This window comes from Myotis yumanensis, unplaced genomic scaffold, assembly GCF_028538775.1.
Source record: "Myotis yumanensis isolate MYYU_CA2020_CCGP unplaced genomic scaffold, mMyoYum1.0.hap1 SCAF_11, whole genome shotgun sequence".
In the NCBI taxonomy this organism is placed as follows: domain Eukaryota; kingdom Metazoa; phylum Chordata; class Mammalia; order Chiroptera; family Vespertilionidae; genus Myotis; species Myotis yumanensis.
The window spans coordinates 12,874,540-12,898,256 of NW_027223762.1; the positions used below are offsets into that span (position 1 = coordinate 12,874,540).

Genomic DNA, 23,717 nt, shown 5'->3' on the forward strand with positions numbered 1-23,717 from the left:
TTTATAGTTTCTGTTTTGTGCTCTGAGTCAGATTTCCCTGCACCTGGCTATCTAAAGAGGCATCTAATAACTGCTTACTAATTATTTTTTTTAATTGATTTCAGAGAGAGGAAGGGAAAGGAAGAGAGAGAGAAACATCAATGATGAGAACATGCCCCCAACTGGGGATCTAGCCTGCAACCTGAGCATGTGCCCTGACTGGGAATTGAACTGTAACCTCCTGATTCATAGGTCAACGCTCAACCACTGAGCCACACCACCCGGGCACTAATTATTTTTGGTTTAGATGAATCCAGAGTTAAATTATGTTTGTTACAGGGTATTTTTCATTGTGTTTTTCTGCTCCTAATCTAGCCAAAAAAGTTTTATGTGTGGTGTTGTCTTTTGTGATTTGATTTTTCTTTCTAACTTTCGATTTTGAAAAATTAACCATTCGTGATCAAATGAAGGGTCACACACTGTATTTGGTTGTCATCGCTCTGACAGGACAGTTACTGTGGGTGGGTCTCCTCGGCAGCACTTAGGACGGCTGGTTAGGGTCCATTCTAATAATTTAGGGGGCAGCTTGCTCCTGGCCATGGGTACCACCACAATATGGTTACATCCGTGAAACAGACTGGCTGTTTTCAGCCAATCTGGTTAATCTCAACCTAGCCACGTCTGCCCCTCCTTTTTTTCATTGTGGTAAACTATATATGAACTGTACCCTTTTAGCCACTTTCGAGTGTACGTTTCTGTGGCATTAAGTACATTTACATGGCTGTACAACTGGCAAAGTCTCTTCAGTGGTGATTTTTGTGATAGGATCAGGTCCAGGAGGTGAAAGGTTGAACATGAATAGTCAGTCTGTTGCAGAGAGACCAAATTTGAGGCCAGAAGCGCCAATTCTGGGCCTAGACTGCAGCATGGCAATGAAACACCTACTTGATTTATTTTTTCCTTTGGTCCGTAACAGGAGAATAACGGTAATGCTGTCTGACACAAGGATGCTGGGAGAATCAAATGGGACAATGTCTGGGACACTGAACCCCAAAGTGCAGCACAGGGCAAAAGGGCTTCTTTATAGAACCATGAATTGTTAGACATTTTTCCAATTTGGGAGGGGAGGATGGGGCCCAAGTTTCGTAGGGAAACTCCCTAAGGTCTCTGGCACTTTCAAGAAATTGAAACAGAGCCTATGGGTAAACAGTCCTTTTCCACAAGTGAAAAATGAATTAAATATTTTCCCCCTTTTCTTTAATGTATTTTTTAATCTATTGTTTTAAAAGTAAAGATGTTGCTGGTGGGAATGCAGATTGGTGCAGCATTAAGTCCCAAAATTAAAAATGGAACTTGCGTTTGACCCTGTAATCCCACTTCTGGAAATATATCCTAAAAACACCAATCAGAAAGAATATATGCACCTCTATGTTCATAGCAGCGTTATTTACAATAGCTAAGATTTGGAAACAGCCCAAGTTACCCATCTGTAGATGAATGGATAAAAAAGCGGTGGGAAATCTACACTGGAATACTATGCAGCTGTGAAAAAGAGGGATCTTTTACCCTTTGGGACAGCATGGATGGACCTGGAAAATATTATGCTAAGTGAAATAAGCCAAAGTGAGAAAGACAAATATCACATGATCTCACTTACTTGTGGAATCTAATGAACAAAATGAATTGACAACAAAATAAGAAGACCCAAAGCATGGAGGCATGGAACAAACTGACATACCTCGATGTGGGGTTGCGGGGACAAGAAGAGATAAACCCAAGAACTTACATGCATAGCCCATGGACATGGGCAGTAGGGTAGTGAAGACCTGTGGGGGGTGGGTCGGTGCTGGGAGGAGAAGGGTAAATGGGGGGAGGGATGGGAGCTATCTGTAACACTATCAACAACCAAAGAGCATAAAGAAGGAACATAAAGTCAACCATTTGTAATGTTTTCTTGTGTCTCCTTTTCATCTTTTTGCATGTGTGCACACATTTTTTTTACGAAATTTGGATCATATGTTTTAAACGTCACATCATATATAGTTAATTATCTTTTGAAATAATGTTGCTTGTGGCTATTAGTATTCCACTTGTGTTACACTTTAACTAAATGTTCTGTAATAATTTGTTAGACGTAATGCTACAATGAACATTCTTGCATTTTATATGTTTCTTTAAAGGTACTCTTGTGAGATATTCCTAGGAGGGATGTTACTAAAATGCAAGAATATTCTCTCAGACTTAAAAAATTTGCCCAAGTTCTTTCCCAGAAAGGTTGCATAGATGTTAAGCCCACAGCCGTGCTTGTGTTTCCATCTCATCATGAGACTCAGTTCGCCTGCTGTTTTCATTGTCACTTGTGTTTCTTTAAAGCAGTGGTTCTCCACCTTCCTAACGCCGCGGCCCTTTAATACAGTTCCTCATGTTGTGGTGACCCCCAATTTCATTGTTACATATTGAACATAAAGCATAGTGATGAATCACAAAAACAATATGTAATTATATATGTGTTTTTCGATGGTCTTAGGCGACCCCTGTGAAAGGGTCGTTCGACCCCCAAAGGGGTCGCGGCCCACAGGTTGAGAACCGCTGCTTTGCAGGTTCAGGTCCTTGTCTGCTTAAAGGGATTGTCTTATTTACCTGTAAAAGCTTTTCATATATTAAAGACATTCCTTGCCAAACATGCTACAAACATTTTCTCCAACTTGTCCTTTAATATTTTTTCTTGATGCTATTTTTTTAAATAGTTTTCTTGTTTTTAAGCTTAAAAACTTTCTCCTTGTATTTTGTTCTAGTCATGTTATATCTTTAATTTTTTTTTAAAAAATTTACCTCTCTAGTAACTGGTTGTTATTTGTCAATGCACTGGTTGTGAAATAAAGTGGGTTGCAACCACCATTTTTCAAAGTAGAGAGGTAATTAATATGGAAAATACTAGTGCATTGCATGTAGTTAAGGGTAATTGCTTTAGAGGGGTTATATTACTCGAGGGTGCAATGTAAACGGTGTTCTGTGGGTAAGACATTTGAAAGCTGCTGCTCTAATGCATGTGGAATTCTGTGTGTCCGTGCGTCAGTGAGGCGAGGCTCTCGGGGTGCTTTCTCTCCCCCCACCCCCGTACCAGTTTTCTGCACACTGTTGAATACTGCTTGCTGTGGACTGAATTTGTATTCTCCCCAAATTCATTTGTCAAAACCCTAATCCCCAACGTGATGGTGTTTGAAGTGGGGGCCGTCGGGAGCCCTCCTGGTAGGATTATGGTCATTATAAGAAGAGGTGAGAGGGCTTGCTTCCTCTGCTCTCTGCAGAGGGAGGGGCATCGAGAAGATGGCCATCTGCAAACTCAGCAGGTTCTCCCGGGGACCAGCTCTGCAGGCACCTTGATCTGGACTCTCAGCTTTGAGAACTGAGGAAGAAGTGCCTGTTGTCTGAGCCACCCAGTGTGGGAATTTGTTACAGCAAACGGGTATAACGGATTTACTGCCCTGGGGGCTTGCTTTGTCATATGGCAGGTGTGTTTCAGCTTTCCATCCCAGTCCACTGATCTCTTCTTGTGCCAGTGCGTTAGTTTGAACTATTGTAGCTTTATAATTCATTTTTTATTGTTGGTAACTTTATATCTCTTTGACATATTTTCCTAAACATATCTTTGCCTTTTTAATTGTCCATATTATTAAGTAAAGGTTCTTTGGTTGTAAGAAACAAAAACTTAACTAGAGGCAGCATAAGCAAAAATAAATGTATTGTAATTTCAAAGAATCTCAGTACAGAAGGGAACAGCTGGGCCTCAGGAAGGATTGCGAGTAGGTGGGGGAAAACCATAGGACCTTGGTACGGTCCCTTAGCTGTTGTCCTGCTGCCCCGTAGTCCTCCCTGTCTTTTGCTGCCCCCCAGTCCTACAATTCAGCCACCTGCTCATTTTCGGGAAAGGTGGGTATTCTCTGCCTCTCTGGTCCACTCTCCTCCCTTCTCCATCTGCTCTATGCACGGGAAGGCTGAGTTTCACACACTGCGTCAGCCCAGCTCCTTTGCCCGGCTTCTGGTGGGATCAGCCAATGCGAGGTCCTGGCAAGGACTTGACGGGTGGGAGGGGAGGAGGTCAGGGTATTTACTGCCCTGGTGAGCTCCGCTGTCCCCACTTGTGCCTTGACCCCAGCAGGAGCCCAGTAACAATCCCCTTTGCTCTTTTGTGGCTCTAGTTTAAAGGTTGCTGTCCATTCTCGTCTGCCCCAGAAGGCCTCGCCCTCCCCATGCCTTAAGAAGGCTATGGAGCCCACAGCTGCCTTGTCTGAGTGTGTGCTGCTACCTGCAGGAGCCGGAGCCAGTTCCCACTGCCCATCCTGGGAGACAGCGGCTGCATCTTGGTCCAGGTGCCCACCACGTCCCACCACCCATGCTTGGGGCGGCGCCACACCACACTGGTGACTTAGTTTGCCCCTGCGAAGAGTCCGCCTTCCTGCCAGAACCCAGGTTCATGGTGAGCTGAGCGGGTGTCAACCTCACAGCTTAAGCATTTGAAAAATACCTCTATTTTTTTAAGTGTGGTAAAATATGCATAACACAACTTTACCATTTTAACCATTTTTTAAGTTTTCGGTTCAGTGGCATTAAGTATACTTACATTGTTGTGCCACCATCACCACCATCTCCATAACCTTTTCATCCTCTCGAATTGAAACTGTCCCCATTAAATACTAACTCCCCACTGCCCCCTCCCCCAGCCCCTGACAACTACTTTTCTCCTTTCTATGAATTTGGTTAGACACCGCATTAAGAAATAAATTAGAATTAGACAAGTAAACACAGAAATGCATTCTTGTAAGAAAGGATGAGAACATGACATTGGCCTGGGCCTTGTAGGAAGCAACGACTACAATCAGCTGCTGACAGATGCTTAACAGGTGCATCTAGAAACTAGCAACTCAGAGCTGAAGTTCTTGATTCAGTTAAGTGTGGGAGACTGTCTAGTTTTGAGATACTAAAATGGGTTTTGATGAACATAGAGGCTACAGCCCATTTTTCTCAAGTGTCCCCAAATCCTCTCTCCCTCACCAGACATCCTGCGTGTGGAGTTCAGATCGCACGCGGGGGTTGCTCACTGTGCTTGCTTTGATTGGCTGAATTGGGTGGCTGCTATCATGACGTTTTCTCCCCTGCTCACCACGCCTAGCCAGATCGCCCAGTTACTTTTTTGGGTTAGAAGGACAGTGTCAATATAAAAAACAACCGCTAGGTGCCAGCCTTGCTTTGTGCAAATTTCTTCTGATCCTGGACCAGGCCTCTGGAGGAAAGCTGCTAGTTGTGACCGCTTCCTGTGTAACACATGCTGGATTGATTGCTGCCTTATTGTGGTTTAACTCGTGCCCCTATCCCTCTATGTGCTGTCATCTGGACTGTTATATGTCAGTACTATCCAACAGACCATTCTGTGATGACGAAAATGTTCTCTGATGCCCAGTATGGTAGTCATTAGCCACGTGTGGGCATCAAGCCCTTAAAATGTAGCCAGTGTGGCTGAGTAAATGAATTTTAAATTATATTTTCATTCATTAATTTACGTTAAATGTGGCTATGGTATGGAGCAGCACAGATCTTAAGGCTTGATTAGATTTAGGTGTAATAGTTTTGACATGAGATCTTGTCATGATGTATATACTTCATATTGTAACACACCAGGAGGTGAGATAATGAAACATTGTCTCATTGTTAGCGATGCTGGTAAAAAAAAAAAAAAAAAAAAAAAAAAGCCTTTACTGGGTGTAATTTACAATTAATAAAAGCATACATTTTATATGTACAGCTCAATGGGTTCCAACAAATGTTTACGCCTGTATAACCATGATATAATCCAGTTACAGGAAATTTCCATCACCCCAAAAGGTTCCCTGTGCCTCTTCCCAGGAAATCCCCAATATCCCCAATATCCCTCTTCCCACAGTCTGTGGCAACCACTGATATACTTTCTGTCACTATAGAATATATGTCTTCCCAAGAGCTTCATATAAATACAATCATATACATACACTCTTTTGAGCTTCATATAAATACAATCATATACATACACTCTTTTGATTCTGAGTTTCCATGAAGGCTACTCAACATGCTGTTTTTGAGATTCGGTGCTGTTATATATATCTACAGTTTATTTTGTTGTTGTTGTGGTTGCCAAGTGGTATTCCATTGTATGGATATGGTACAACTTCTTTGTTCCCCTGTTGATGGAGATTTGGGTTGTTTCCAGCTAACCTTTTCCTCTCAGCACTGCTTTAGCTGCACCCTGCAAATTTTATAGGCTGTGTTTTTGTTTTCATTCAGTACAAAACATTCCCCATTTTTCTTTTGTGTGTTCTCCTTCGACGCATGGATTATTTAGAAGCATGATTTTTAATTTCCAAATATTTGGGGATTTCCCAAAGAGCTTTCTGTTAATAATTTCTAATTTAATTCTGTTGTGGTAAGAGAACATCCTCTGTATGACTTGATTCTTTATATTTACCGAGACTTTTTTTTAGGACCCGGTATATGATATATCTTGGTGAATGTTTCTCATGCCTCCCCTCCCCTCCCATTCCCTGTCCCCTTTATAGCGGATTGATTCTGGGATGTGGGGGAAATGGGCCATGCAGTCCCCCGCATAGGTGGGTCCTCTGTTTCACTCCAGCCACATTCTGGAATCATGCCGTTGGCCAGACCTATCCCGGGACCAGGGCCACCTCCAGCCCAGGCCTTCCCCACTTCTGTTTTGTGAAACAGATGTAAACGCAAAAAACATGCACCTGTCAGGGTGTCTCCATCACTCAGCTCCCGAGCACAGCCTGTGCTCTCTGCATTTCTAGCGTCTGGCACAGAGTGGCACAGGCAGCTTCGGGAAATGCTTTATGTTCGACACTCAGCAGGGACAGGATGTGAGTGAGGGGAGCAAGCAGAGACACTGCCGGGGGACAGGGCAGGCGGGGTTGGAGGGGCTTGTCGGCCGAGGTGCTGAGTGCGACCATTATCCCGAAGACACCGGGAGCCGCTGGCTGGGCAGCGACCGTCGGGTCTCAATTTTAGAAGCTCGGACTCTCGGGCTGTGATGCGAGGCAGGGTTTGGGAGGCGATGCACATGCTCCCTCTGCCAGGTGGAGCTGAGGGACATCAAGGCCGACCTTATCCTGTCCCCACCTGAACTTGGACAGGGGTTACCGTCCCGGGCCTCAGTGTTCCCACCTGTAAACGCAGGTATCTTCATACCTAGCTCTCGGGGGGCCGACACAAAGCTCAGGGAGTCTCTTGCTGCCCCTCGCTGCCGCCAGGCCTCCTGGTTGGAGGAAGCATCTCCTTGCTGGGCCTCTGGTGGAGCCTTCATTAGTTCCCTGCAGCCAGCCGGCCAGCTTGCGGCCCAGGGGCCTGGAGTGGAGCGCCTCCTGGTGGAGCCCCGTGAGCCTGTGGTTCTGGCTCCAGGCCAGGGCCTGCCCTGGGACTTTGTTCTCACTTCCCATTGGCTGCTCGCCTTGGCCCTCCTGGAGCTTGATTAATGAATGCTGCTCCTTCCCGGGCAGCCTGCCCTGGGCGGTATCGCAGAGAAGAGGAGAGAAGCCCAGGAGGTGCTGGGAAGGCCTGGAGCGGGTTCTGTCAGAGAGTGTCCGAGTGTCGGCCCGGCCTCCTGGATGTGTGGCTAGCCTTCCGCCAGCTCTCCCTGCTCTGTATTTCTTACGCCTGCCAATTCCTCTGCAAAGAACATGGGGCGGGGGGGGTGGGGGTTGGAGAAGAGGGTCGGCCTGGAAAAAAGTCTTTGTGTCTTTGGCCAAGTGGTTCTCTGCAAGGCTGCCTAGCATTGGCGAGGGCCCTGTGCCCTTGGATGATGAGGACTAGAAGGGGGTAGGGTAAGGGGTGGGAACAGTTATTTGAGGGGAGATGCCAGCCTAGGTATATGTGTCTGAGGGCTGGGCTCAGTGAGGCAGCACAGATGGGCTGCCAGGGTGCACATTCCCCACGAGCTGGGGCTGTGGAATGTGGTGTGGAGGAGGCCACAGGCTTCCTGCTACCCAGGTATTTTCGGGGAAAGGCGCTAGCAGTGATGGAGGGCCTGCTACGGGCTAGACATAACCACCAGCCTGTTACAGGCCCCATGTAATCCTTACAGCAGCCCTATCAGGTCAGTGCCATTGTCACCCCGTTTTACAGATGATGAAACTGGGGCTGAGAAAGGTTAAGCAGTGGCCAGAGGTCACAAAGCTGGACGAAGCAGGATCAGGATTCAAACCCAGCTCTGCCTGCTGCTAAGGCCTGGATGCTCACGCTGCTGGCCCTCTGCCTCCAGAAGCAGCTGAGAGCTGACCCAGAATTGGGCCCAGAGGCCAACTGCAGCCAAGCCAGGGGTTCACGGCGACGGCCTCCCTGCCCCAAGCCTGCCATGCACGGCCTTGCTGCGGACACCGTGCAGCGGGGCCCAGCTGGCTCTCGCTGGTGGCCCCACAGGACAGGCTGGCCCCTGGGAGTACCCAGTGCCCGGGTGAGCCCCAGAGGAGCTGAGGCCAAGGGGAACCGTCTCCTGGCTCCCTCTCTCCTCCATGCCAGGAGCTGTGGGCTCCTTCTGAGCAGTGGTTGCTATGCAGCCTTGTTTATTCAAAGAGAGCCTGGCAGAGAGCAGGAGCGGCCAGCAGCAGGGCCGGCGGCTCCCCCAGCACCTGCCCAGAAGGAGGCCCCCAGCCCCGGGCTGGAAGCTGGGTGGGGGCCAGGGCATCCAGGTGCGGGGCCACCCTGTCCTTGCCTTTCTGGACCCACCAGCAGCAACGCCTGTGGACAGACCATGGAACCTGGATTCCTCTGGTGACCCGGGTCTGGCCTCTGGACGGAGCAGTGAGAGGTGATGTGCCCACTGCTGTTTGTAGGGGTAGGGGCGGGGAGGTGGATGGGGCACCTGAAGTCCTTGGAGGGGCATCAGGGACCTGCTCTGGGGAAGGACAAAGGGTGGTGAGAGGAAAGGCCCCATCAGGAAACGGGGCTGTGTGACTGTGTGACTGTGGGGCGGTCCCTTCCTCTTGGCCTTCCAGCTCAGCTCCGGGGGAGGGGGTGGGAGCCAAGGAAGGAGGGGCTGCCCCGGGCTGTGCCCACCCCAGCTGTGCCCTCTGTCAGAGCTGTTTGGGGGTAAATGCAGCACAGGCCCCACCAGCCCAGGCTCCCTGCTAGTGCCAAGGGCTGTGGTGCCGGTGGTGATGGGGCATCAGTGTGGCAGGCTCTGCGCTCGGGGCACGGGTAGGGGGCTAGGGGTGGGATGCCCAGGTAAAGCGCAGGCCTTGGAGGGGCTCTGCTCTGGGTGGCATTCCCACCCCCCCTCTTCCTGGCTGTGTGGGCTTCGGCTCTTCATTCGGAGCCTCAGTCTCCTGACCTGTACAGTGAGGATTAAGTAGCCCCCCCGGGCAGCTGCTTGGGATGGAGACGGGAAGGAGGGCAGCCGTGTGTCGGCCCCTGTGCCGGGCAGAAGCTGCTTTTGTTGATGCCGTTGTTATTTCGGGGATGATCGTGTGCCTTTCCACAGATCTCGGGCTCTGGAACAAGGACTCTGGGGGCCCCTTCTTCAGGACAGGGGACCCCGTGGCTGGGCCCCCAGGGCTGGCATTCCCTCCAGGGCACCGAGGGGACTGAATGTGCTGTGCCCTGTTGGTGCATCGCTGAGGCGGGTTGTAGAGCACGGCGGTGCCCAGCCCCAGCGGGGGTGCAGGCCCCACACTGCTGTCCACCCGCCCTGGCCCCTGGCCCCAGGCTGGCCGCCTCCCAGGGCCGGTCCGTCTCAGCCCCCAGAGGAGCCGTGGCTGCACGGACCTGAGGAAGGGGAATGTAGGGGAGCAAGTAATGGGAGCGGAGCTGAGCTCGGAGAGACCTGCCTCTGAAGGCCGCCCATTGCCCCAGGGCCACCTCAGTGGCCCCAGGCCCTGCTCCCCAGCCTGCATGCTTGGAAGTTTATTATTTGTTTTAGGCTCAACTTCTTGCAGACAGAAGAATGTATAAAACTCACAGCTTAAGGAAGGATTATGCAGTGGAAGGCTGTGTAGCCACCACCACCCAGGTCTAGAGAGAGACACTCGTCACCCTTTGAACTTGACATGAACAGAACCACACTCTACAGTCTCTGGTGTCCGGCTCCTCTCACTGAGCACTGTGCCGGGAGAGGTAGAGGGGTGGCTTGCTCAGTGTCATTGCTGTGTCGTAGTCCATGGCGTGACTCACCGAGATCTATTTTCCTGTTGGGCGTTGGGATTACTTTTAGTTTCTGACTGTTATCAGGGGAGCTGCAATGAACATTCTCGAACTTCCTTCTTGGTTCACCTGCACACGCATGGTTTTCTCTGGGACAGACACCTGGGAGCGGACTTGCTGGGCATAGGGCTTGCGTGTCTTTAACTTTATTATGAAGCCAGACCGCTTTCCCCAGTGGTTGTGCCCACTTGCATCTCGCCAGCCGTGTGTGAGAGCCATTCTGCTCTGCGTGCCGTCAGCACCTGGCATCGCCTGCAATCTTAACGCTTGCCAATCTTGGCAGATGGGTGGTGGCACCTCGTTCTGTTGAATTTGTATTTCCCCGGTTCCCAGGAGGCCAAGTACATGCCTGCGCTCGCCTTCCTCCCTCCCTCTTCCCCTTTCCTTTGCGTGCCCCTCCTGTCTCCTCTCTCTCAGCCCCTGGTCCTCAGTTTCCTAACCTCCACTCTTCTCTGCTTTCCCACCCTCATCCCTCCCTCCTCTCCCCTCCTTGGGACGCAGATCACTCACCCACGGAACGTAACTTCTCCGTCACTGATGCTTGAGCTGCAGGCCGGGCGCCAGGCAGCCACCGGGAAGTCCCAGATGCCACGGCCTCTGCTTCTCGGCCTCTGGTTCCTGCTTCACTCCCATCCCTTCCTGGGCCTTGGGGTGCCCTTCAATAAAATTAGGACAGAAAAAAGCTCCTCTGCAGAAGCCGCCCCGCTTTCCCGGGCAAGCCTGGCGCCCCGGCGAGGCCCGAGTGCAGTTGCAGCTCTTGGTCAGGGCCAGAGGCTTTCTCCGGGGCCGTAGAAAAGGTCTGCCGTCCTCTGAGCATCTCGCAAGGAGACCTGTGCCAGGAGCCCTTCCCGGAAGGGACAGCCGCTTCCATGCGAGGCTTGGTCAGCACGACTGTGCCGAGACTCGGGTCGGAAAAGATGTTTGGGTTCTTCCCAGTCACTCTGGTACCTGTATGGGCCCCCCCCCCCCCCGCACGCCCCCCCTCCCATGCAGGGCAGAGGTGGCGCTCTGGCTGCTGGGCAGGGCTCCCGTTGCGCCCCCCCCCCCCGCCCCCGCCCCCGGCCATGCAGGGAGCGCTGGGCAGGGGACCGGCCACGCTCTGTTGAAGGCTCCGGCCTGTGATCTGGCTCTAGGACCACTCAGCCCCCGATGGTGGGAATCTCCGGGTGGGCAGCAGGGTAGGCCCTGGCCAGCAGCTGGGCAGTTTCGGGCAGGATCCGACACCATGGCCCCTGGGTTCACCGAGAGCCCGAGTCCTTGGGACGCACTGTTGTGGTCTGAGGCCCCGGGTCTGAGGTGACCGTTTGGGGAGGCCCTGGGGAGTTTGGAGAAGGAAGCTTTCCTCCCAGCCCAGCTGAGGGGGCCAGTGGACGCTGCCTGCAGGGGTGTGGGCCCCGGGACAGGCTCTTGCAGCCTCTCCCGCCTCAGACTGGCTGACCGCTGAGGTCAGTGCAGCTCCAAGTTTAGTGCCTGGGCCTGTGGCAGGGGAGAGGGCACTGCAGCCACAGTGGGCGTGTCTCCGAGCCAGTTAGGGCCCAGGAGAGGACACTGGGGGGGGCAGGCTCACCTGTGCTCTGCCTCCTGGGGCCTGAGGAGAGGGGCTGGGGTGCCCCCACAGGGGGGCTGGTGGATGGATATCCGTCTCCTGGTTTTGGGAGGGGGCGGCTCTTGGACTGCCCGCTCCAGGAGTGGGTGAGTCTTTCTCTGGAAGAAGAGGGAAATCAGGCTAAAAAACAGGGGCGTCTGGCTGGGGCTGGTGGGAAAAGGAATGGAATCGTCTGTCTTTTCTGGGGTCAGAACACACCATGTTCCCAACCTCCCTGATGGCCCAAGTCCAGCTCTCCAGCTCAGCAGTGCTACCTCCCACTTCACGGGCAAGATCAGGCCTTTGCTGCCTCCCCCAGGCTGCCCTCCTCCAGGCCGAGGCCTGTACCTGCGCCCGCCAGGCACCCCTGCCTGTGCCCGTGCCCTGCTTCCGTCCAGTGACCCCGGGACCCTGCTCCGCCCGTTTCCCTCCCTCCTCCACATGGTCAGCCTTCCCCTCTCCTGGCTCTTTCTCTCCTCCTGTGAATATGCTCTGTAATTCCCATCCTTAAAAACCCCCAGAGAACAAACAGCAAACAACACAAACTTCATCCACTCCCCCTCCTCGGCCCCCCAGTCTCTCCTCCCTTCCTCACCCGGCATTTCCAAGGGGTCTCCACTCCCCGTCTCCACTTCCTGACCGTCCACACGGTGCCTCCATCCCCACATGCACAGAAATTGCTCCACTGACCAGGCTGATTCCCTAACGGTCACAGCCAATGGGGTCTTCTCTTCCCAGTCCTTTCCCTGCCCGACCTCTTTGCTGGGCCGACACTTCCCATCACTGTCCTCTCTTGGCTTCACTGGCACCCATGCCTGGGCTCCTGCCTGTCCTGGCTGTCGGCACTTTCTCGGCCAGGTCTTCCCACAGATGACGTTTGCTCTCGTGACTTCCATCGCTGTCTGGTTATCGGGGCTTCCAAGCCTGTGGCTCTAGCCCACTTCTCCCTCCCCCGAGCCTCAGACCAGCTGGGTGCCCTGGAGAAGCCATAACCAGGACTCAGATCTCCTCCCCTGCTCACCGCCCCATCCTCCAGCCCCTCACACCGGAACCTTCGACTCACACAAGTCCCCCATCTAATCAGTCTCCAGATCCTGTTCTTTTACCTCCTAACTACTTCTCAGACCTGCCCCTCCCCACGTGCCCTGCCTCTGCCCCGAATCACACTCTGATCCTCTCTCCAGGATTATTCCCATGGCCTCTGCCCTGCCCACCCAACCTGTCCTCCGCCTGCAGCTGCTGGGGGCTTGTTCTTGCAGCAATACCCATGCCACTGGGTCATGATGACTGGGCTTGAAGGAAGAGGGGGCCAGACTCAGTGCTAAGCGGCTTTAGTATTTTTTTGAGTACACTCTTGAAGTGGCATTGGTGTTATCTCCATTTTTGTAGCTAAAGAAAAACGGGGCTCAGAGAGGTTTGGTAACATGCCTGCGGTCACACAGCTCACCAGTCCTGAAATTTAGTCTGATTCACCCGTATCAGTACCTCGTTTATGGTTGAATGAGTGAGTGATAGACTGGACCCAGGAGGTCAGAGGTCAATAGGTCACCTGAGAACATCAAGCATTTCCCTGGAGGTCTATGGGATGGGGGCCTGCTGTTGGGGGAGGGGACTGGTGTGTGCATGGTAAGCCAAGGGCTGGCTGGAGGCAGACTGGGTACAGGAAGGGGTGATATTCAGTTGGAACGTTGTTAATGATGAGTGCCAAATCTGTGTTAAGTCACGTAATTTCTCTGTGCCTAGTCCAGGGTCTGGGCTTGTGGTGTCGACGTTTCAGTCCTAACGTTTTGTCAACCGCCCCCCCCTCCCTGCCCCCGCTTCCCTAGGAAGTCCCTCCCGGGTCCCACCCAAGGGCTCTGCATGGAACGCCACTCAGATGATGACGTTCCTTTCCTTGAAACGTCTCTAGCGGCCCCTTTGCCTACAGAACAGGCCCGGCCTCTCTGATGGAGCATCCCAGGTCTCCCTCCTGGCCCTCGTCACCTTCCACCTTCCAGACGGGGCCTTTGTGCCTTTGCTCAGACTGCCGCCTCAGCTGGAACGCTCTCCCCTCTTCCCTCCCCGTCTAGGTCCTGCTCTCCCCAGCCCAGCGAGGATGCTGCTTTTCTGTGGAGGGCCTCCCATGCCTGGTCAGACAGCACTGCTGGTCCCCTGGGTGCCCACCTCTGCCTAGGGCTGAGGGCGTTCTGCCCGATGCAGTGAGCGCTCGCTCAGAGGCACAGAGTCACGGGTAGAACTGCAGGAGGCCAGGGTCCGTCCTGTTTGCCCCTCTTCCTCTACAGATACATCTGTCTCCTCCTCATGAGTATTGCTATGTCACCTGGGTCTGTCCTGCAGGAATGGAGGACTGGCCCGTCTTCATTCTTAAGATACGGGGGGTGGGCCTGTGTGAGCATGTGTGTGGGGGACAGAGGAGGGGGAGTGCAGAGCTGACATTATTGAGCAGCTCCATGGTCCTGAATTATTTTCATACATGACTCTATTTAATCCTAACAGGAAGAGGGGCAAGGGCGGGTCCCCAACCCCCCCAACCCACTGTCGGACCCCAAAGCCCAAGTTCTAGGAGTCCCGGGGGGCGTTCTGGAGCATTCTGGGCCTTGGGGTGTGGGATGGGAGGGGTGCCTAGCTCTGAGCCTCTCTTCAGAGGGTATTTCCATGGGGCACATATTTTGGGCTCAAAAACTCGGTTCATTAGCTCTGCTGACTTTCCCCCCCTCTTTTCCTCTGCTCACCTTGATGTGGGCACTTAGTTCCCACCAGACAGGCGAGGAGGTGAGCGCTCTGGCTTTCCGGAACCCACATCTCTCTGGATCTCTGCAAGGAGAAGTGGGCAGTGACACGCCCACACGAAGAGCAGCTACCAGGCAGCAGCCCTGGGCGGGGAGGGGTGGGGAGAAGGGGATGGTGGGCAGGTGGGTCTGTGTCTCAAAGCCCGGGCCTTTCTCCTCCCTGCCCTCCCTGCCCTCTGTGCTCTGACCCTTCCTGGGATGACCCTGGGCCAGTCCGAGCTTTTGTTTCCTTTCTAGCCTTCGTGTCCTTTCTGTCACCTTTTTCATTCCTGTGGTGCTGGTCACCATGGGACCTCTGTGGTCATAGCTTCGTGGAAGGAATCGACAAGGTTCAGTTCCCGGAGCTGGAAGCCTGAGGCCGAGGGTGGAGGGTCCAGCCAGCCTGGGCAGTCCAGGGCAGCAGGGACTGAGGACAGAACCCTGGCCCCCAGAACCTGAGACTGTTGCCCTTCAGGCCAGAGCCTGGCTCGCCCAATAGGGAACAGCCCCTGCGTGGCGCCCAGAGAGCGCTGGGTGCCAATGGGGGCTTACTGATTGTCGTAGGGGTCAGGCGCTAAGGGCTGTCCATGCTAACCCCCAAGCTGTGTCTGATTCTGGGCTGGAATTTGTGATTCTAGTTTTTATAGTTTGGATACGCTTCTCTAAGTCCCCACCAGGTCCTGGCCCAAGTGGCTTCCTGGGAGGTGCCATCATTGCTCCCACATAAGACATAGAGATAATTGTTTGTCCATGCACAGCTGTAGCCACCTCCCCTGGGCTGGTGCCTAGGAGACCCTGAGGGCCCGAGAGGTCAGAGGTATAGATTCTGACAGGGGCAGGCCTCAAAGGGCTCTGCCTGCTGGGTGGCCTTGGCAGGCGGTGTCGTGGACCCAGGCTTCCTTCCTGGGCGGCTGGTGCCCCTCAGGGCGGGGGTGCTGCAGGCTGTCTTGGCTGGTGGCATTCTGCCCGCTGAGAAGTTTGTGGTGGGGGTGGGGTGGGGTGGGAGGCAGTCTTGTTCAGAAGGCCCTTTGCCGTAGAGGTGGCCCCTGACTCCCATGCTCTCTGGACTCTCAGGCAGCCCCAAGTCTTCTCTTGAGCCTCCTGGGGAGTGATCGCTTTGGGAAACTGAGGTAGAAATCTCCACCTTGACAGCTGATAATGAGAAGCAGGGCTGGGGTCTTGTTCTAAAGTGAATCTGGACCGTATGGCCCAGTAGCTCTCAATCCTATTCAAACATCAAAATCACTCAAGAGGTAAGGGTGGAAAAAGACATACAGAAAATCCCGACAACAGGTCCCTGTGGCCTCTCCCTAAAAGACTAATTCAGTAGGGGCCTGCGGTAGGGCCTTGGGATTCGTCATTTTAATCAGCTCCCAGGTGATTCTGAGCTGTGGCCGAGGCTGAGAGCAAGAGCTGTAGCTAAATATCACTTGTCTCCATATAGTCTGCATAGACAGTCTCTGCTCTGCTTAGGGATGTAGCAGGCGGTTGTGGGGCCTCTGCCCCCAGAGCCCGACTCCAGCTTGTTGGCTCTGATTCAGCGTGGGAGGTCTGTCCCCTCCGGGCACATTCCTGGGCTTTGCCGGAAGCAGCCAACTCACCCATCTCTTGCCTGTCCCAGCTCACAGGACAGGGTCAGGGTCCCGTCTCAGCTCACCTGGGAAGGGGCAGGGGCAGGGGCAGGGTCCCATCCCCGCTCTTGGGGCAGGGGCAGGAGCATGGGCAGTGGCAGTGGCAGGGGCAGGGGCAGGGGCAGGGTCCCCTCCCAGCTCACCCGGGCAGGGTCAGGGTGTTGGGACCTGCCGAGTGCATCTTCCGCCACCTTGCTGGGGAGAAGTGCTGTGTCTCAGGGACATTCCTGGCTGCTTGTCACAACCATGTGGCCAAATCCTATCCCCAGAGTCAGCAGACAGGGAGTGGTCCTCTCCCCCAGGTGTGAGAAAGCTTCTGAGAGCCCCAGGAGGTGGGAGACCTGGGGAGGGCTGGGCTGGACCGCTGTGGGCCAAGAGGGTTGCTAGGAGCCGCTGTGCCTCTGGGGCCAGGGCGGGGCTGGTGACAGGCTGGTTTCCAGACGGAGGGCAGGTCCTCTCCGTTCCCGAGCTGGGAGCTCCTGCTCAGCCAGAGGGAGCTGGCACTGCGTCCTGCCCGTCCCCACAGGCCGTCTCAAGGGAGCCACTTCGGAGGAGAATTGGTGGCCTGTTAGATGTAGATGTGGCCTTGGCCCCTGATCTTATCACTGATCAGCTCAGGCCGCCCATCGCCCTACCTGTCAGGGTGAGAGTGGCTCACCACGGTCTCAGCAAAGACTTTATAAACTTGGGTGAAGTCACAGCGTCTGTGGAGAGACCCTTGTCATGTAGAAAGAGAATGAAGTCAGACTGAGGACAAGAGCTGATGGCTGACCCCAGAGGCTGAAGGGAGGCTGGGAGGAGGCCTGGGTGGTCAAGCGGTCAGCGCAGGACAATGAAGTGGCGTGAGGGCCGGGGGTGGGCTTGGCAGTGCGACTGAGAATGAGGGCCAAGAGCTCCGGGCAGATAGACAGGATGCCCTGGAAGGAGACGCGGGCGGGGTCCTGGGAGATGCCACCAGGTGCCGCGTGATGACAGGGTCACTCGCCCGACCTGCCTCCAACGTCAGGGTGCTCGGCAGAAACCGACGGAGAAGCACAGGGTCTGACTCCCCGTGACGGTCCCACCGTCCCCGCCATCCTGAGACCCTGAGGCGTCCCTGTCGGAGCCACAGGCGAAGCAGGTGTGTGGGTTTCCGATGCTCCATCATGAACTCTGTCCACAGCCGCCTGGCCTGGACCCTCGGGCTGTGAAATGTCCGGTGAAATGCCCAGAGGCCAAACGTCAGAAAAGAGCTGCCCTTTGGTCCAGGGCAGGCTTCACTGTGGAAGGCAGTGCTGCGTTTAGCCCCGGACAGGCCTCTGGGAGTAAGAAGGTCTCTGTGTAGGAAGCATGGTTATTCCTGTGCTGACTTCTCTCTGCCCGCCCATTGCAGATTGGGGCCCTTGGACCCTCGAGGACTGTCCTTGGGGCCCAGAAAGTCGCTGCTGCCTCTGGACGACCTCCCGGCACCTCCTCTGCCCGGGGCATGGGCAACCGCGATGCTGCCCCCCCAGGTAAGGCGCATCCAGGGAGGCCCCGGCTTGGGATCTCCTCGGACTCTCCCAGGGACTGGACTCGCCAGGGAGACGTAGCCGGGAGCTGTGTCCCCCATCCCCGCCCAGCTCTCTGTGGGCTAGCACAGCCCTCTGGCTCAGTGTGCTGTCGGCGGGGGGGGGGGGGGGGGGGGGGGGGGGGGGGTGTGTTCCCTGGCCTGGGGAGGAGCTGAGAATGTCCTAAGGACTCGGCCAGAGCTCTGCCTCCTCTCTGAGCTGGGGGCTGCCCGCTCCGTGGTGGGAGAAGGAGGATGGGCAGAGGACGGGGGGCTGGGCCGCAGGGAGGGCTGTGTCCCCCCCCCCACCGTTTCCTCAGCTGACAAGGCCGGAGAGTGGGAGCCGTGTGGCCAGCTCGGTGTCAGGGGACAGGGTTCCAGGATTGGCACTGCCTGTGGGAGCCGCTGTGGGAGCCTCAGTTTCCTCTGACGAGTGAGGGGTCGGCGGGTCTTGCCCTCAGTGCAATGGGTGCTTGCGAGGTTGGAGGGAAGCCAGGTGACCACTTGGGAGGGATGCAGGGAGCCCGAGGCCCGAGGCCCAAGCAGTTCGGGGAGCAGCCACTCTGCTCAGGGCCCAGCACCTGGGGCTTGGGCACATCAGTGTGAAGACAACCATTGGTCAGCGCTGGTCAGGTCCTGCTGGGCATTCTGCCACTCTGCCAGGCATCGTGTGTGGCAGGGAAGTGGGAGGTGCTGAAAGCAGGAGAAACATCTAGAAATAGAATGACGATGTGACCGATGTGATCGTGGGAACCCTGGTCCCGTTCAACGCTCTTGTTTGCTGATCTGGGGACGAGACTCACAGACGTTAACATATTTCCTAAAGTCACACAGGGGACAGGAACAGGGGGCACCCGCCGGCTGCCAGCAGGTGGGGTTTTTATTGGGGTCCCTCCTGAATGTGCCCTGGTTTCAGGTGGGCTCTTTCCATTTTGTGCCTCAGGGACAGAGGTGTAGAAGGGGATCCTCAGAGCAGGGATGTGGGATCCCGGCATGCACCTGCCTCTCCTAGAAACAGGGGGAACCCCGAGAGCCCCGGGAGTCAGGGCCTGGCAGTGTCTGGCATCCAGGCCGGTGGAGGGAAGTGCCCCCGTGTCACCGTGGCGGCCGAGGTGGGTTTTCAGGACCCTCAGCTTCTCTGCGACTTCCTGCTCCGGCTCCCAGCTGCAGGCGATTTCCTCGCGGAGCCCGGTTCCAGGGGTTCGGATGGAGAATCTGATCTGGTCACTTGTCCTCTTTCAGGCCCGCCCCTCACAGGCCTGCGGCTGGCACCCAGTGCACCTTTCCTCGGCTCTGGTGCCAGCACCAGGCCAGTGCCGGCGGCCTGGGCATCGTCTCGGTTCACATCAAGGTGCCCCGGGAAGAGCTGTGGGTGTGGCGGGTTCTGAGAGCTGGTCTGTCTGTCTGTCTGCCCCGCCTGCCCCCCAACTTCCCCCAAGGTCCAGGCCCCTTCAGGCCCCGTTCACACACTTCCCTTCCTGAAGGTTTTCCTCCCCCTCCATGCACCAGGGCCCCTGCTGCCCGCTCCACGGCGCGTCTCACATCTTACCCTGTAATGAACCCACTTAGGAACAGATCTTATTTCTCTCGCAGACTGAACGCCCTTCAGCGGTAAAGACTGTGGTTCGCGCAGTGGAATGTAAATTAGATGCGATTCTCCACTGCGTTTTATTCCTCACAAACTGTCAAAGGGCTCTGTCGGACGGAATCTTAAACTGGGGTAATACGCACTCGAAGACCCTAAAGAGAAAGAACACAGCGTGTGTGTGTGTGTGTGTGTGTGTGTGCGTGTCTAGGTAACAATTCTGTTTGGGAACAATAGTGTGAAGATGTTTTACTACCTAAGAAAGAAAAAGATTCAGAAGATTTTAAAATCTCACAGAGGTGCTGCTCTAGCTTGACTATGTGTTCTCATGGTCCTGCCATAAGTTACAGTCAAATAATTTGCTCTAAGGAAACACATTAAGAAAGAACCTCTGTTAAAAAACAAACAGCAACAACACCGAGCAGGCCTCACACGCCTCGTCTCCCACGCCTGCCAGTGCTGGGCAGGGGCTGGACGCTGGAGCTTTGCTGAAGGAGTGATTGGATGCACCGTGTCTGCCTGGGGGCACGATCGGCTCTGATTCGCCTGCGTCTCTTTCCCGCCGGTGCGGTGTGTCGGGTGCTCCGTAACCTGGGAGCTGGTCGGATGCTGGAGATTGGTGGCGGGTCCCTGGGCAGGAGGCCTCCCGCCTGTGCTGTGATAGGGCTGCATATCGAGTCCCCTCTCGCCCTCTGGCCGCCTCGCCACTCAGGCCTTTGCAGGTTCCCTGCTCTCTAGATGCCGCTGAATGAATGAATCAACCCAAGGGGGAACGGGGGCGAGCAGGGAAGGACTGGATTCACGGGGCAGACGGCTGACTGTCCCAGGGAAGCGGTGCCTGGTGCCGCCCTGGGCTCTGTGTGCTAAGCCACTCGTGCCTCTGTCTCCCCAGCTTCCCTCCAGCCAACACCCAGCATCCTGCTGGAGAAGCCCTCGCAGCTCTCGAGTGGACATGGGGACCCTGGCAGCCTCATGCTGGACGCTCCCCTGCAGGGCTGGCAGGCCAGGAATGGCCACCCCGGGAACCTCGGGGCCCTGTCCCAGGGGCCCCACCCTCTGGTGCCCCTCCCTTCGCTGGAGTCAGAGGCCAGCAGTGTGGCCCGGGACACCACCCAGATCAAGGACAAGCTCAAGAAAAGGAGGCTCTCCGAGGGCTTGGCAGCATCTTCCCAAGGTGAGCCTGGGGCCCTGCCCCCACCCCCCCCCACCCCCCCCCCGCCTTCCACCCGCCCCGGGCCAGCCTCTGAAGTACCCTCACTCTCTGAGCTCCTGGGACTAACTTATTCCCCCCCCCCACCCCCATACAGCTTCTCTGGATCCTGGGGGAGGCCCCAAAGGAGTGGTCCCGAGGAGTGGCATCCCCCGGGCCACCTCTCAGAGGCTGCTGAGGCTGCCCCGGCCCATGCCTCCCATCCAGAGCACCCCCACCACCCCCGAGGCCAGCGGAGCCAAGGAGAGGGGTGTGGACCAGCTGGGGAGCAGCCAGGGGCCCCAGGAGAGGAGCCCCGGTGTCCAGGAGGTAAGGACTGGACTACTCTCCGTTCTTCTGTCTTCCTTCCATCCTTTCTCACTCTCTTTTCCCGAGCCCCGAGCTTCTCCAGGAGGCTCCCAGGTGCCGGCCTCAGGGTGGGAGGGAGCTTGGGCCCCCATCTCGTCGCACCCCCCCGCCCCCAGTGTCCCACACCATTGCTGCTGGAGCCTGGAGACTGCCCCCGAGCTCCTGCTGAGCAGAAACTGTGTGGCCACCCGTCCTGCACTTGGGGCCCTCGGCCTCCTTGGGTCTAAAGGCTCCAGAATCCCGCCTGCCCCTGGCCCTTCCCGTGTCAGGCTGGGCGTGTGGCTGAGGGGGGAATGCTGGCTGAGGACTCGGGAGCTGGGGCTCTGGTTTCTCCTCTGCTCCTCCCCGGCTGTGTGACTTTGGCCACGTCACCCCCCTCCCTGGGCCCCGGGTGCACATCTATAGGAAGAGGGGGTTGGACCAGACGCTTTTGAGGATCCCTCCCAGCCCTGGTGGTCTAGGATTTTTCTAAAATGAGAAAAACAGAAAACAAGAAGAGGAAAGGGATTGGAGCAGGGATGAAGGGACCCCTTGCAGGCTCGTCGCCTGGAGTGGTGAGGAAGCAACGAGCTTCCCGGGTGCCAGGGCTGTGAGACTGGGACAGGAAACGGAGCACACTTCGGGCACTGCCGCCTACCCAGGCGGCTCCCAAAGGAAGGGCCACCCTGTGTGAGGGGCCCCGAGGGTGAGTGTCCCGGGGGCATGTTTCTGTGGACCGTACCTTCCTCCTCTGCCCCCAGGTGCACATCTCCCGGCAGTACCTGCACTGCAGTGACCAGAAGATGCACAAATCCCTGGGGGGCATGGTGATCCCGCCCATCCCGAAGGTGGGGGCGCCCGCTGGGACCGCCTCCTGCACACCTGGCTCCCTTCCCAGCCTCTCGCCTCCTGGCCAGGATGTCCTCGCGGGCCCGAGGGCCCCCCACGCACGGTAAGCAGCCCTAAGTCAAACCCCTGGCAGGCCTCTCTCCTGCTCTCCCCCCAGGATCTGCTTGGGGTCCCCATGGCTGAACCTCCCTGGCAGAGCAGAGCCCCGGGGGCCCAGGTGTGTGAGGAGCAGGGTCCCCCACCCGTGAGCCACACACCCGGGGAGGCTGCAGCCTCGTGACCCCGCTCTGATCTGCACTCGCCCCAGTGCCTCAGCCTCCGTCCCCTACAGTTCCCTGGTGTGAGTGGTCGCTGCAGTGATGACACAGGACTTTAAAGCTCTGTTGCAAGGTAGCTCTTTGTTATTGTGTATTTTCTTAATAAGTGGATACTAAAGACGCAAGCATTCTGAGCCTGAGGCAGTGTGGGGAGGGTAAGCCTACAAAACTTTGAAAGGGTCTTCGTGTCCAGGAGGGCTGGGAACCAGGGCGTGGAGGGTCCCTGGGCTGTAACGAACCCGGGCTTATGGAGTGTAAGCGGCACAGACGGTGTTCTGCAGATGGCCAGGCACATCCGTGTGGTCAGTCCAGACGGACATCGGAGCCTGTGTGTGTCTGTGAGAGAGAGAGAGAGAGAGAGAGAGAGAGAGAGAGAGAGAGATCCTGTTGACGTATTTCTCCCCAAATTTCTCTGGAGCCTGATGTCCTGAATTCTCCCGCTGCTCTCAAGTTCTTCGCTCTGTGTCTCCCCGGCTGCCATCCTCTGTCTGTACCCATGTCCCCCCCTTTCCCCAACCCGGCTGGGGTGTGGGGCCTGTCTGTGGACCTGCTCCTGGGCCAGAGCCTTCTCTCGATTCTCACGCAGTGGTGGGCTCCACTGACCTCCACGCCCTCACCACCAGAAACCTCTCCTCCTCTCCTGCTCCGACATCGGACCCCCGCCCTCCAGGGGCATTCTGGGTGGCTGGAATGGCCAGAGTGACTCTGGCTCTAAACTGGTGGCCTTTCCGTCCATCTCATTGGTCTTCACTCTGTGCATCGTTGAGCTTGATGCCCTTGAGCTCTTCTCCTGCTCGCTCTGTGCCTGCTCTCGACCTTCTGGGCAGCTTCCCGTGTGCCCTCTCTCATCCACCGTAAACGCGGCTGTTCCTGGAGTTTGTCCCGGGGCCCTGTCTCCCACCTCCTTCCCTTCCCTGGCATCTTATCTGTGTGGCGGCTCCCAAGGCTTCGTGGGCTCTGCCCGAGGTCTCCCCAGGGCCACGCTCCGGGCTGGGCCTCCCAGTGTGCAGGGGAGTGAGCCTTACTCACAGGAGGAGGGGGAGTTTAGGGGTCATGCTCTCATGAGTGGGGGCCATTTGGGGGACTTGAGCTCAGTCTGCTCTGAGCTGGGAGATGTAGCCTTACCTGATGCAGGTCCCAGCAGGGGTGGGCTTCCTTCAGGACCGAGCAGATTCCGTGTAGACCAGCTTCCCGGGGAATCGAGGGCCTGTTCAGCCAGGAACGGGCTCGGAGCTGGGTTTGGACTCCCGGTTGAGTTGGCAGAAGGAGCTACAGCTTTGAACTCCAGGGCCCTCTCTTTACAGGGCACCCTCCACCGCCCTCCACAGTGTCCCCCCTCGGCTGCCACCCCGTCCTCGAGCTGCCTACCCAGGCCCCACAACCCCTGCCTCGCCATCGCTCACGGTGCTTTTCTCTCCCCATTCCTTTAAGATTGGTTCGGGAGAGTGGGCCTCGGGAGAAGACCCCTAAATCTCTGGGTATGTACTCTCCTTGTGCACCCCCACCTGTCAGTCAAGCTCGGGTTCCTGGGCTGGGTCCTGGGATCAGAATTAGGGCTGGAGGAGACCTGAGAGCTGTGGGGTCCAAGCCTCTCCTTTCACGACAGGGATGGGCACCAGTGCGTGTAGCTTCATGGCAACCAGCTGAGAGAGGGGGCGCTGCCTTGGTGGGACCTCCTCCTGGTCTCTGAGTGTGGAAG

General features: G+C 55.9%; 1 protein-coding gene across 1 annotated transcript in view; it reads left to right on the top strand.

The window, feature by feature from the left end:
- The first annotated feature begins 8,769 nt into the window (after window positions 1-8,769).
- TOGARAM2 (TOG array regulator of axonemal microtubules 2) overlaps window positions 8,770-23,717 on the top strand; it is a 43,159-nt gene continuing 28,211 nt past the window's right edge. The window contains exons 1-6 of the mRNA XM_070428402.1: window positions 8,770-8,827; window positions 17,575-17,695; window positions 20,208-20,489; window positions 20,623-20,834; window positions 21,614-21,804; window positions 23,450-23,496. Of these exons, the coding sequence (XP_070284503.1) occupies window positions 17,668-17,695; window positions 20,208-20,489; window positions 20,623-20,834; window positions 21,614-21,804; window positions 23,450-23,496 (760 nt within the window). The 5' untranslated portion in view covers window positions 8,770-8,827; window positions 17,575-17,667. The remainder of the gene's footprint in view (window positions 8,828-17,574; window positions 17,696-20,207; window positions 20,490-20,622; window positions 20,835-21,613; window positions 21,805-23,449; window positions 23,497-23,717) is intronic.